General features: G+C 42.0%; 1 protein-coding gene across 5 annotated transcripts in view; it reads right to left on the bottom strand.

Annotated features, from left to right (window-relative positions):
* The window catches only part of LOC115196986 (nuclear transcription factor Y subunit beta), a 44,386-nt gene that overhangs the window by 25,349 nt on the left and 4,901 nt on the right, over positions 1-14,136 (bottom strand). For all 5 annotated transcript variants that reach the window (XM_029758081.1, XM_029758083.1, XM_029758079.1 and 2 more), the window contains exons 2-3: positions 11,558-11,651; positions 11,087-11,220 (exon numbers count right to left, since the gene is read on the bottom strand). In XM_029758081.1, the coding sequence (XP_029613941.1) occupies positions 11,087-11,220; positions 11,558-11,651 (228 nt within the window). The remainder of the gene's footprint in view (positions 1-11,086; positions 11,221-11,557; positions 11,652-14,136) is intronic.

Here is a 14,136-nt window from a genome sequence, read left to right as displayed (position 1 = left end):
GAATATTTAGATTTTTTTTGTCACGAAATGTGCCGTGCGCATGACGCTTATTTACCATTCGGATAGTGTCTTGAACGCACGAACAAAACGCCGCTGTTTGAACATAACTATGGATTATTTGGGACCAAACCAACATTTGTTATTGAAGTAGAAGTCCTGGGAGTGCATTCTGACGAAGAACACCAAAGGAAATCAAACTTTTCTAATAGTAAATCGGAGTTTGGTGAAGGCTAAACTTGCTGGGTGTCTAAATAGCTAGCCCTGTGATGCTGGGCTATCTACTTAGAATATTGCAAAATGTGCTTTCACCAAAAAACTATTTTAAAATCGGACATATCGAGTGCATAGAGGAGTTCTGTATCTATAATTCTTAAAATAATTGTTATGCTTTTTGTGAACGTTTATCGTGAGTAATTTAGTAAATTGTTAGTAAATTCGCCGGAAGTTTGCGGGGGGTATGCTAGTTCTGAACGTCACATGCTAATGTAAAAAGCTGGTTTTTGATATAAATATGAACTTGATTGAACAAAACATGCATGTATTGTATAACATAATGTCCTAGGGTTGTCATCTGATGAAGATCATCAAAGGTTAGTGCTGCATTTAGCTGTCTTCTGGGTTTATGTGACATTATATGCTAGCTTCAAAAATGGGTGTCTGATTATTTCTGGCTGGGTACTCTGCTGACATAATCTAATGTTTTGCTTTCGTTGTAAAGCCTTTTTGAAATCGGACAGTGTGGTTAGATTAACGAGAGTCTTGTCTTTAAAATGCTGTAAAATAGTCATATGTTTGAGAAATTGAAGTAATAGCATTTCTAAGGTATTTGAATAACGCGCCACAGGATTCCACTGGCTGTTACGTAGGTGGGACGATTTCGTCCCTCCGGCCCTAGAGAGGTTAACTATACTATAACTACTTTACATCTATAATGTAATTGTTAAATCTCATGGATCCTATGGAGAGGGCTAAAGGGTAACAGTCTGGTTTCAGTCACTGGTAAAGTTGGATAGCCATGGATTAGGGAGGAAGAAGGAATGTGGGAGGAGGTCAGGTCAGATGAAGTGACAAGGACCGTACTATTACACAGATTATACTATTGTTCCTTCCAATACGTTACCGTCATCGACGGTAGACATGTTTCCGTGCTGATGTGCGGTTTGTTGCTAACGTTTCTTTGCTACCTGCCAACTTTACGTTTTTTACTTTTTAATTACTGTTCTATATTTTATTCAACTTTTTCACCCCGGACATGGTTCTACACGATCTCCACCAACCGAAGCTAAGTAGTAACAGTGACATTATGCCTTCTAATTGTCGCCGTACTCATAATATACAGGAGAACGATCGCCTTATGGCGAGGATAGCCGTGCTGCAAGCCCAGCATCAGACGCAAATCGTTAGGCAAGGGTAATTTAAGTGCAGGAAAGGATGAAACAGCGCCTGTGCCACCAATAAGTACAGAGGGCAGTATAAATCCCCTCGCAGTCCCGGCAGCTGGACAATTTTCTCATGGCTTCTGGAAGGAAATGCTGTAGGAATGCTCAACTGGTGTCGCTCATTCAGCCGACAGAAACTTTCAACCGGTTCTCCCCATTAAGCAGTGAGTCGGAGTCAGAGGCCAAGCCTTCTCTGGGCTCTACTCCACCCGTTACGAGGTCTGAGACGCCGAAGCCTCCCACCATTAGCTCTAAATTGAACACCCTAGTCAATGGTGACTCCATTACCCGTAGTATTAGACTTAAAACGAATCATCCAGCGATCATACACTGTTTACCAGGGGGCAGGGCCACCGACGTTAAGGCTAATCTGAAGATGGTGCCGGCTAAGGCTAAAACTGGCGAGTGTAGAGAGTATAGAGATATTGTTATCCACGTCGGCACCAACGATGTTAGGATGAGACAGTCAGAGGTCACCAAGCGCAACATAGCTTCAGCGTGTAAATCAGCTAGAAAGATGTGTCGGCATCGAGTAATTGTCTCTGTCTGGCCCCCTCCCAGTTAGGGGGAGTGATGAGCACTACAGCAGAGTCTCACAACTCAATCGCTGGTTGAAAACCGTTTTCTGCCCCTCCCAAAAGATAGAACTTGTAGATAATTGGCCCTCTTTCTGGGACTTACCCACAAACAGGACCAAGCTTGGCCTGCTGAGGAGTGACGGACTCCATCCTAGCTGGAGGGGTGCTCTCATTTTATCTATGAACATAAACAGGGCTCTAACTCCTCTAGCTCCACAATGAGATAGGGTGCAGGCCAGGCTGTTAGCCACCCTGCCAGCTTAGTGGAGTCTGCCACCAGCATAGTCAGTGTAGTCAGCTCAGCTATCCCCATTGGGACCGTGTCGTTGCCTCGATCTAGGCTGGGCAAAACATGGCGGTGTTCGCCTTAGCAAAATTACTGGAAAAAAGACCTCCATTCCTGTCATTATTGAAAGCGATTGCGATATCTCACATCTCAAAATAGGGCTACTTAATGTTAGATCCCTCACTTCCATGGCAGTTATAGTCAATGAACTAATCGCTGATCATAAACTTAAGCCTGATGAATTTACTGTGTTAAATGAGGCCTCTCCTCCTGGTTACACTAGTGACCGTATCCCCGCACATCCTGCATAGGAGGTGTTGCTAACATTTACGATAGCAAATTTCAATTTACAGCAGAAAAAAATGACTTTTTTCATCTTTTGAGCTTCTAGTCATAAAATATATGCAGCCTACTCAATCACTTTTTATAGCTACTGTTTACAGGTCTCCTGGGCAGTATGCAGTGTTCCTCACTGAGTTCCCTGAATTCCTATCGGATCTTGTAGTCATGGCAGATAATATTCACATTTTTGGTGACTTTAATATTCACATGGAAAAGTCCACAGGCCCACTCCAAAAGGCTTTCGGAGCCATCATCAACTTAATGGGTTTTGTCCAACATGTCTCCGGACCTACTCACTGCCACAATCATACTCTGGACCTAGTTTTGTCCTGTGGAATAAATGTTGTGGATCTTAAAGTTTTTCTTCATAATCCTGGACTGTCTGACCACCATTTTATTACGTTTGCAATCGCAACAAATAATCTGCTCAGACCCCAACCAAGGATCATCAAAAGCCGTGCTATAAATTCTCGGACAACCCAAAGATTCCTAGATGCCCTTCCAGACAAGACTCCCTCCACCTATCCAAGGAAGTCAGAGTACAAAAATCAGTTAACCACCTAACTGAGGAACTAAATTTAACCTTCCATAATAACATAGAGCAGTCGCACCCCTAAAAACAAAAAACATTTGTCATAAGAAACTAGCTCCCTGGTATACAGAAAATACCTGAGCCCTGAAGCAAACTTCCAGAAAATTGGAACGGAAATGGTGCTACACCAAACTGGAAGTCTTCCGAATAGCTTGGAAAGATCGATACTGCACGGTACTAAGAGCTCTCACTGCTGTTCGATCATCCTATTTTTTCAACTTAATTGAGGAGAATAAGAACAAACAAAAATTTATTTTTGATACTGTCGCAAAGCTAACTAAAAAGCAGCGTTCCCCAAGAGAGGATGGCTTTCACTTCAGCAGTGATAAATGTATAAACTTCTTTGAGGAAAAGATCATGATCATTAGAAAGCAAATTACGGACTCCTCTTTAAATCTGTGTATTTCTCCAAAGCTCAGTTGTCCTGAGTCTGCACAAAACAGCCAGGACCTCGGATCAAGGGATACACTCAAGTTTTTTAATACTATCATCTCGACACATTGATGAAAATAATCTTGGCCTCTAAACCTTCAAGCTGCATACTGGACCCTATTCCAACTAAACTACTGAAATAGCTGCTTCCTGTGCTTGGCCCTCCTATGTTGAATATAATAAACGGCTCCCTATTGTTAGGTTCTAATATTTCAGAGTAAATAATTCACGGACACTAGAGAAGCTTAACCAAGTTTCATTATTCCCAAATGGTTGACACAGCTGTATTCAGACAAAAGCATGTTTCCACCATCACAAATATATATATACTCCACTTTAGGCACTCCTCCTTCTCTCCAATCCTTACATCATATGGTTCGACAGGAAGAGGGTAATGAACCATCATTTCTCCCTTCAGGGGATCTGACCTCCTGACCTCAACCTAATCCAAAGATGTCCATCCACTTCCCCTATAGCAATCCTGTGACTTCCTCCCGTCCACCCAACACATTCCAACGCCATCTGTCTTTCTACAGAGAACCATTAACTTCTGATGTAAAAACCAGTCTCTTACACTCCTTAATATACTATGCTCCTGATCTATCATGTCTCCAGTATATCAATGTTCAAAGTTTACCCCGAATCCAACACTATCCACCAGATGTGAACCAAACTCACTAAAAGTGGCAGTAATAAAGCCTCTCATGAAAAGCCAAACCTTGACCCAGAAAATATAAAAACTATTGGCCTATATCGAGTCTCCCATTCCTCTCAACAAAAAAAATGAAAAAGCTGTTGTGCAGCAACTCACTGCCTTCCTGAAGACAATGTATACGAAATGCTTCAGTCTGGTTTTAGACCCCATCATAGCACTGTGACTGCACTCGTGAAGGTGGTAAATTACCTTCTAATGGCGTCAGACCAAGGCTCTGCATCTGTCCTAGTGCTCCTAGACCTTAGTGCTGCTTTTGATACCATCGATCACCACATTCTTTTGGAGAGATTGGAAACCCAAATTTGTCCACATGGACAAGTTCTGGCCTGGTTTAGATCTTATCTGTCGGAAAGATATCAGTTTGTCTCTGTGAATGTTTTGTCCTCTGACAAATCAACTGTAAATGTTGGTTTTCCTCAAGGTTCCGTTTTAGGACCACTATTGTTTTCACTATATATTTTACCTCTTGGTGATGTCATTCGGAAACATAATGTTAACATTCACTGTTATGTGGACGATACACAGCTTTACATTTCAATGAAACATGGTGAAGCCCCAAAATTGCCCTCCCTGGAAGCCTGTGTTTCAGACATAAGGAAGTGGATGGCGGCAAATGTTTTACTTTTAAACTCTGACAAAACAGAGATGCTAGTTCTAGGTCCCAAGAAACAAAGAGATCTTCTGTTGGATCTGACAATTAATTGATGGTTGTATAGTCATCTCACATAAAACTGTGAAAGACTTCGGCGTGACTCTGGACCCTGATCTCTCTTTTGACGAACATATCAAGAATGTTTCAAGGACAGCATTTTACATCTTCATAACATTGCAAAAATCAGAAACTTTCTGTCCAAAAATGATGCAAAAAAAACTTAACCATGCTTTTGTCACTTCTAGATTAGACTACTGCAATGCTCTACTTACCTGCTACCCAGATAAAGCACTAAATAAACATCAGTCAGTGCTAAACACAGCAGCTAGAATCTTGACTAGAACCAAAAAATTTCATCATATTACTCCAGTGCTAGCCTCTCTACACTGGCATCCTGTTAAGGCTTGGGCTGATTTCAAGGTTTTACTGCTAACCTACAAAGCATTACATGGGCTTGCTACTACCCATCTTTCTGATTTGGTCCTGCCGTACATACCTACACGTACGCTACGGTCACAAGACGCAGGCCTCCTTATAGTCCCTAGAATTTCTGAGCAAACAGCTGGAGGCAGGGCTTTCTCCTATAGAGCTCAATTTTTATGGAATGGTCTGCCTATCCATGTGAGATGCAGACTCGGTCTCAACCTTTAAGTTTTATTGAAGACTCATCTCTTCAGTAGGTCCTATGATTGAGTGTAGTCTGGCCCAGGGGTGTGAGGGTTTACGGAAAGGCACTGAAGCGACAAACCGCCCTTGCCGTCTCTGCCTAGCCGGTTCCCCTCTCTCCCCTGGGATTATCTGCCTCTAACCCTATTATGGGGGCTGAGTCACTGGCTTACTGGTGCTCTTCCATGCCGTCCCTAGGAGGGGAGCGTTACTTGAGTGGGTTGAGTCACTGACGTGATTTCCTGTCCGGGTTGGCGCCCCCCCTCTGGTTCGTGCCATGGGGGAGATCTTTGTGGGCTATACTCGGCCTTGTCTCAGGGTAGTAGGTTGAAGATATCCCTCTAGTGGTGTGGGGGCTGTACTTTGGCAAAGTGGGTGGGGTTATATCCTGCCTTTTTGGCACTGTCCGGGGGTATCGGCGGACGGGGCCACTGTGTCTCGACCCCTCCTGTCTCAGCCTCCAGTATTTATGCGGCAATAGTTTAATGTGTCGGGGAGCTAGGGTCAATCTGTGATATCTGGAGTATTTCTGTCTTATCCGGTGACCTGTGTGAAATTAAGTATGCTCCCTCTAATTCTCTCCACCCGGCACAGCCAGAAAAGGACTGGCCACCCCTCAGAGCCTGGTTCCTCTCGAGATTTCTTCCTAGGTTCCGGCCTTTTTAGGGAGTTTTTCCTAGCCACTGTGCTTCTACATCTGCATTGCTTGCCGTTTTGGGTTTTAGGCTGGGTTTCTGTACAGCACTTTGTGACATCGGCTGATGTAAAAAGGGCTTTATAAATACATTTGATTGATTGATTGACACACACCACATTAGTTTCTGCCTAGCAACAGATATGTATTGGCTGTCTAGTTGTGCAAGGACAATTAAAAATTAAAAATAAGCCCTAGATTGTTTGCCCATATGGTGCGTAGTGTGGAAATGGTCTCAAATGAGTGCAGAAATTGATGAAAATATAATTTTGTTCTTTAGTATAAAACAACCAGAATGGAGAAAGATCAATTGAAATCACTTAGAATATATGTGTTGCCACTGTTGCAACGCATACATTCTAAGTGATTTTTATGGGTCTTTCTCCATTCTGGTTGTTTTATACTACCACACCGGTATTTTTAACCAAATGTTGCAATTGCAATTTGGAGCAAAAAAACTTGTGAACTGTGAACTGTTGGAATCATGAAAATATAATGATTATTCTAATTCTATAGTTAGAATATAATAGTGGGCACTTTGAATACAGTGTTGTTTGACATGACAATGAATGAAAATGCCAGGGAAGAGTTATTGTGACAGGGTAGGGTAGGAACCAAAGTGTTGATAAGTGTTTCCAAGGGGACCCTATAATCTTCTGCTACATTGAATGTTTTCTCTTAGCTAACATATTCATGCATTCCGATTTGATTAGAAGATACTGTGGCACAAACAACATGTTGATTTAGGTCTACACCATCACTGGTATTTTCAGGCTGTATTAGCTAGCTACGTTTGCTCTTACTCAGTACATTTATTAGCTAGGTAGCTAGCTATTAGCATTAGCAGCTAACAATTAGCGTTTCAAAAGATTTAGGGCAACTTGCTAAGAAAAGACAAACTAGCTGTTTGCTGATGTAAGAAATACAAACTAATAGTGTCATTATGGAACGCTAGTGGATTTATATTAAGAAGCTAAATGAAATCAGCATTGTTGTAATGGGTTCTGACTTTAAACTTGAAATATCCTTGTTCATGGTACTGAGGGAGAGAGGGGAATGCAGAACGCTTACATTCTGTCAGAACATGTTATTGTTAGACATCAGGTATCCTATGGAAAGGAGAAGGGTCTGGTACAAGCCAACATGACAGCCGTGAGCTGGGGAGAAGTGAGGAATTTGGGCTGAGGTCAGGTCAGCGATAGAGCTACTGTTCTGTTTGGAGCCTGTTTCTGGGCGAAAGATTCATGTTTTGTGTGTGTGTGACCAGTACGACCATACATCATCTGGGCCGTCAGTCAAAACTGCTTGCTTGCCCAACTTCGGGGAACCGTTGAGCTACCGTTAGAGGAAGTATGTCTGGAGTGACATCCTATCATTTTGGCCCCTATTATCCTCACTCAGTTGCGACAGACTGAGGCAACCTTTTCACCCAGTTGTCTACCCCTCACACACACACACACACACACACACACACACACACACACATACATAGGGTCACGTGTTTTGCAGATGCTTGTATGGGGTAACTTCACTACATAAATGCTCCTGTACTCTTTGTACAGGGAGGCTCTCACTCCATTTCACCTGCATGGGTGGTGCGACCAGCCACCTTATTATAATATGTTTTTAATAAAAGTAATACCTTGATTGATTATTGATTTCGCCTCTCCTCATTATTAGTTAAAGGTAGAATTGACATCACACTGTTCAGCTGTCTGATCCATAGGGTAAATAAACTTGGTTTGAGCTTTTCCTAGTTGTCCGTTAGTTTTTACTCTGTTTATTTAGAACCTAACGGTTGTCATCAACATTGTTGCATGTGCTGCATTCACCATGCAAACTGAACGCAAGTGTCTTGTGACCGAGGAACAACAAATGCGCTCATTGAGTACCATGGGGCAGGGCCAGGTCTGTGTGGAAAGCAGCATGGAGAGAGAGAGCAGAGAGAGATGACTCAAGCAGCCAAGTAAACTATAAAAATGGACATTTCGCACAGCGTATCACCTTTAACAAACCAAACATTCAAATACCGTTATAGAAGATAAGGTAAAAACTAGAGGTCGACCGATTATGATACCGATTATTGGAGGACCCAAAAAAAAGCCGATACCGATTAATCAGACGATTTTTAAGTATATATTTGTAATAATGACAATTACAACAAAGAATGAACAATGAACACTTTTATTTGAACTTAATATAATACATCAATAAAATCTATTTAGTCTCAAATAAATAATGAAACATTTAATTTGGTTTAAATAATGCAAAAACAAAGTGTTGGAGAAGTAAAAGTGCAATATGTGCCATGTAAAAAAGCTAACTTTTAAGTTCCTTGTTAGAACATGAGAACATATGAAAGCTGGTGGTTCCTTTTACACGAGTCTTCAATATTCCCAGGTAAGAAGTTTTAGGTTGTAGTTATTATAAGACTTTTCTCTCTATACCATTTGTATTTCATATACCTTTGACTATTGGATGTTCTAATAGGTACTTTAGTATTGCCAGCGTAATCTCGGGAGTTGATAGGCTTGAATCATAAACAGCGCAATGCTTGAAGCACAGCGAAGAGCTGCTGGCAAATGCAGGAAAGTGCTGTTTGAATGAAAGCTTACGAGCCTGCTGCTGCCTACCACCGCTCAGTCAGACTGCGCTATCAAATCATAGGCTTAATTATAATAACACACAGAAATACGAGCCTTAGGTCATTAATATGGTCAAATCCGGAAACTATCATTTCGAAAACAAAACGTTTATTCTTTCAGTGAAATACGGAACCATTCTGTATTTTATCTAACGTGTGGCATCCATAAGTGTAATTATTGCTGTTACATTGCACAACCTTCAATGTTAAGCCATAATTATGTAAAATTCTGGCAAATTAGTTTGCAACGAGCCAGGCGGCCCAAACTGTTGAATATACCCTGACTCTGCGTGCAATGAACACAAGAGAAGTGACACAATTTGCCTAGATAATATTGCCTGCTAACATTAATTTATTTTAACTAAATATGCAGTTTTAAAAATATATACTTCTGTGTATTGATTTTAAGAAAGGCATTGACATTTATGGTTAGGTACATTCGTGCAACGATTGTGCTTTTTTCACAAATGAGCTTTTGTTAAATCATCCCCCGTTTTGCGAAGTTGGCTGTCTTTGTTAGGAAGAAATGGTCTTCACACAGTTCGCAACGAGCCAGGCGGTGCAAACTGCTGCATATACCCTGACTCTGTTGCACAGAACGCAAGAGAAGTGACACAATTTCCCTAGTTAAAAGAAATTCATGTTAGCAGGCAATATTTACTAAATATGCAGGTTTAAAAATATATACTTGTGTAATGATTTTAAGAAAGGCCTTGATGTTTAAAGTTAGGTACACATTGGTGCAGTGCTTTTTTCGCGAATTAGCTTGTTAAATCACCCGTTTGGCAAAGTAGCCTGTGATTCATGATAAATTAACAGGCACTGTATTGATTATATGCAACGCAGGATAAGCTAGATAAACTAGTAATATCATCAACCATGTGTAGTTAACAAGTGATTATGTTAAGATAGATTGTTTTTTATAAGATAAGTTTAATTCTAGCTAGCACCTTACCTTGGCTCCTTGCTGCACTCGCATAACAGGTAGTCAGCCTGCCACGCAGTTGCCTCGTGGAGTGCAATGTAATCGGCCATAATCGGTGTCCAAAAACGCTGATTACCGATTGTAATGAAAACTTGAAATCGGCCCTAATTAATCTGTCAACCTCTAGTAAAAACCCAAACTGGTGTGAGAGAAAAATGGCAAGATAATGTTATAATACTGTTTACGCAACGAATTGTTTTTTTATGCAATATGTTAGCTTTTTTTTTTTTTTTACTTTCTCATCCGTGTGGTCTGACTGAGCCTGTGGTCTGACTGAGCCTGGGGGAGTAGAACATAATCCTTCATTGTCTCAAAATCATCCTGGCATCTGGAAAACTAAGCCAAGGTGGGGTTAAGACAATAGGCCCCAGTGCAGATAATGATAGGATGAACCCCGAGTGGCTTATGATCCCCCTTAATTGATATTTAACAAAGATGATTGTTTGAAGAAATGACAAAGTCTCTCTCACTTGATTAGAATATTCCACCACACCGGGCCATGCATCAATACCGTTATATCGTAAAATACGGTATACCGCCCAACCCTAAGACAACACAAACAAACATACCCACACGCACACTTTTACACTCATAATTTGCTGCTGCTACTCTGTTTCCATTTTACTCTTATTCAAATCAAATCAAATCAAATGTATTTATATAGCCCTTCGTACATCAGCTGAAATCTCAAAGTGCTGTACAGAAACCCAGCCTAAAACCCCAAACAGCAAGCAATGCATGTGAAAGAAGCACGGTGGCTGGGAAAAACTCCCTAGGAAAAACTCCTGAGAAAGGCCAAAAACCTAGGAAGAAACTATCCGAATGCCTAGTCACTACCTTGCCTTCATGTGCATATCTACCTCAAGTACCTCTGCACGTTGATCTGGTACCGGTACTTCCTGTATATAGCTCCATTCGTTTATTTTATTCCTCGTGTTAGTTACTATTTTATTTTGTAACCTCTGCATCGTTGGAAAAGGTTCGTAAGCAAGCAGTGCACTGTAAAGTCTACACCAGCTGTATTCGCCACGTGATAAATAACATTTGATTTGAATCCATACCTTTCCTGTCTGTGGGACGGCGTTCTTCATGATGCGAGCCACGTTAGCGATGGGGAGGTAGATGTCCTGCTCACGGAAGTTTTCCTTGCTGCCGTTGCCTTCCTCATGGTCATGCAGGCTCTCATCCCCATCATCTGTGAGGGAGGGGCATGTTAGATCCCTATTCAACACCACATTGTGCCTAAACAAATCTCTACTTCTATCTAGATAGAATCTACATGTGACTTGGTTCATGTCAAGCCTGATAAATTATGATTACTACAGTATATGTAAGCCTGGTTATTTGTGAAGCATCGTTGGGCTTGTGAAAGGTGGTAGTGCCATGTCAGTATCTTTATGTTTATATAGGGGTACTCTGTGTCCAGCATCATTGGGCACCCAAGTTATTATGACCAAGGGATTGTGGATGTCTGAAAATAGGGTGTTGCTAATTAGGGGTGCTTAGTCTGTGCGGTGAGTTCCACCACCTACCATCCTGTGACTGAAGAACGTAGTGGCTTCCTGCCATGTACTCCCCTGACATTCCCAACTGAGAGGCGTCGGTGGTTGAACTGTCGCCGTCCATCTGTAAACAGACAGAAGTTATAACTCTGTTATTTTTAGGGCATTCATGCAATAATGTCTATCTGCAGACTGCAGTTACTATATGCTGCACCCACTATATATGTCACTAACTACAAATATTGGGAACTTTCCAATACATGTGTGACATCTTAGAGTAGTAAGCAGAATAAGTGCACTCTGTGTGTGTCTAGGTCATTAGGCACCATTAGACATGCACCTGTCTTGGTAGTCTGCATGTCTGTTTATTTTTGTACCATTGTTATGGCCTAATATTTACTGTTGCTATGGTTACGCCACCAATGTAATCTATGCCCTAATGTGAAGTCAAGCTAAAATGAGTGCAAGGCAAAAAGATATTGGTGGCTAAATGCCAGAGTGGATGAATCATTAACATAAAGAGGAGTTACTATGTGTGACGTAAGGATGAAAACTGTATAACAAGTGTGTGCCAAGGCTGGGAAGGCAGTTGTTTCATGAACCAGCTCGGCTTGTGTTACTTTGTAATAAAGTCTATTTGAACTCACTGGCTCTGGTATTTGAGAAATATTATTGACTGAATATTTCCACGACACATGCCGTGTCCACTGCCATTGAGGCTGCTAGCTCTGTCTCTGGGCCACACTCCAGCACAGTAGCTTGCAGTAATGCACCAATGCCAACCACAAAAAAAAACACCAAAAGAAGGCTTCTAGCTAGCGAGGCTAGGGGAAACCGGTACAGTGTGTTTCGCCCCCACCTGCCAAGCACTGCTTTCCCGCAGTTCTGTTAATGTTACGATGGGGGAAGTAACTAGCTAATGTCGACAACTCAACTCCCGCGCGGCACTACCGGGTTGTGATTACCATCATCGTAATGTTAAAGTAACTGCGGGAAAGCAGTGCTCGGCAGGCGGAGGACATCTTGAGGTTGTTAGTTGGCATGAAACAAGTGGTCTTGAGCTGAATGGTGCTACATGGGAATCATGAAACAAGATCAGGAATATTGGGGCATGGACACAGAAACATGAATTTCTGACGAGGAATGGAGGCAGAAAAGGAGGAAGACGGCGATAACAATGAATGGGGTGTCGAAGTAGATTGGTGTTGTGAAGTGCAAACAGAATGAGCCGTGTGCTGGACCGAGTTCTGGAGGGGCAATAGAAGTGCATGAGGGTAAGTTAAGTGAGGTGGAAGGTGTTGTGAAGGGCTTGGAACCCGAGCTTAGCATCATTGGACTTGATAAAGAAGAATCTGGTCCACCAGGAGTGACATTTTTGGAGAAAGTGGACCTTTCCCTTGGGCTGATCCATGTGGCTTCAGGGTGGGTGAGAAACGAGTTGGGTGCAGTTGAATCAGTGAAGGTAACCTGTAGTGGACTTGTGATATTTGTTTGTTTCTTCTAATCAGAGGGAGCAGGCACTCCGTGTCACACAACTTGGGTCAAGATCGGTTTCTTACTTTGATCTTAGGAACAGGGTATCATTGAAAGCAGGGATTTCTGGGGTAGTGTTAAGTGTGAAGGTGGAGCAAATGAAGTACAAGATCCTTGGAATTTGCGTCGCCCGCGCTGTTTGGTGCGACGCCCACGCTGTTTGGTGCGACGCCCACGCTGTTTGGTGCAACGCAAACCCGGTGGGGAGGGTGGTGAAACAGAGGAGCCACCGGCAGTCCTTATGAGGTGTCAGAGTCTCTACCTGACAAAGTCATGTTAGGATATATCTGTTATCCGGTTAGAGCTTTTGTGCCAAATCCACTGAGCTGTTTCAGGTGCAACGTTTATGGTCATGTAGCAGCAGTTTGTAGGAGGGAGTTTCCAATATGTGGGAAGTGTACAGAAGGCATGGGATAGAGGACTGTGTACTTTCGGTGGATAAAGTTGTGTGTCAACTGTAGGAGTGCCCATGTTGCTGGGGATCGGAAGTGTCCGGTGTCAGAGTCAGAGCTGGGGATCGGAAGTGTCCGGTGCTAGAGTCAGAGTAGTGTAGAAGTTGTCGTATGCTGAGGCAGTGAAGAAATTAGAGGATGGTTCAAGGGTGTGAGTAGATTTGTGCCAGCACAAAAGGATAGGCCAACGAGTGATTTATGCTTCAGAAAGTTTGGCTTCTTATTGTTCATAGCAATGGCTTATCAATTGTACCGCAGCAATGGAACTTAAATCGAAGAAAATAGAGGTGGTGGCAGCTGCAGATAAGTATTAGGTACAGTACCAGTAAAAAGTTGGAAACACCAACTCAACACCACATCAAGGGTTGTTCTTTATTTTTACAATTTTCTACATTGTAGAATAATAGTGAAGACATCAAAACTATGAAATAACACATATGGAATCATGTAGTAACCAAAAAAGTGTTAAATCAAAATATATTTTATATTTGAGATTCTTCAAAGTAGCCACCCTTTGCCTTGAAGGCTTTGCACACTGGTGGCATTCTCTCAACCAGCTTCACAAGGTAGTCACTTGGAATACATTTCAATTAACTTTTTATGGATAGGGGGCAGAATTTTCAC

The sequence above is a fragment of the Salmo trutta genome, chromosome 7 (genome assembly GCF_901001165.1).
Source record: "Salmo trutta chromosome 7, fSalTru1.1, whole genome shotgun sequence".
In the NCBI taxonomy this organism is placed as follows: domain Eukaryota; kingdom Metazoa; phylum Chordata; class Actinopteri; order Salmoniformes; family Salmonidae; genus Salmo; species Salmo trutta.
The sequence above is the reverse complement of the archived record's forward strand: the minus strand, read 5'-3'. Positions and strand labels throughout refer to the sequence as shown.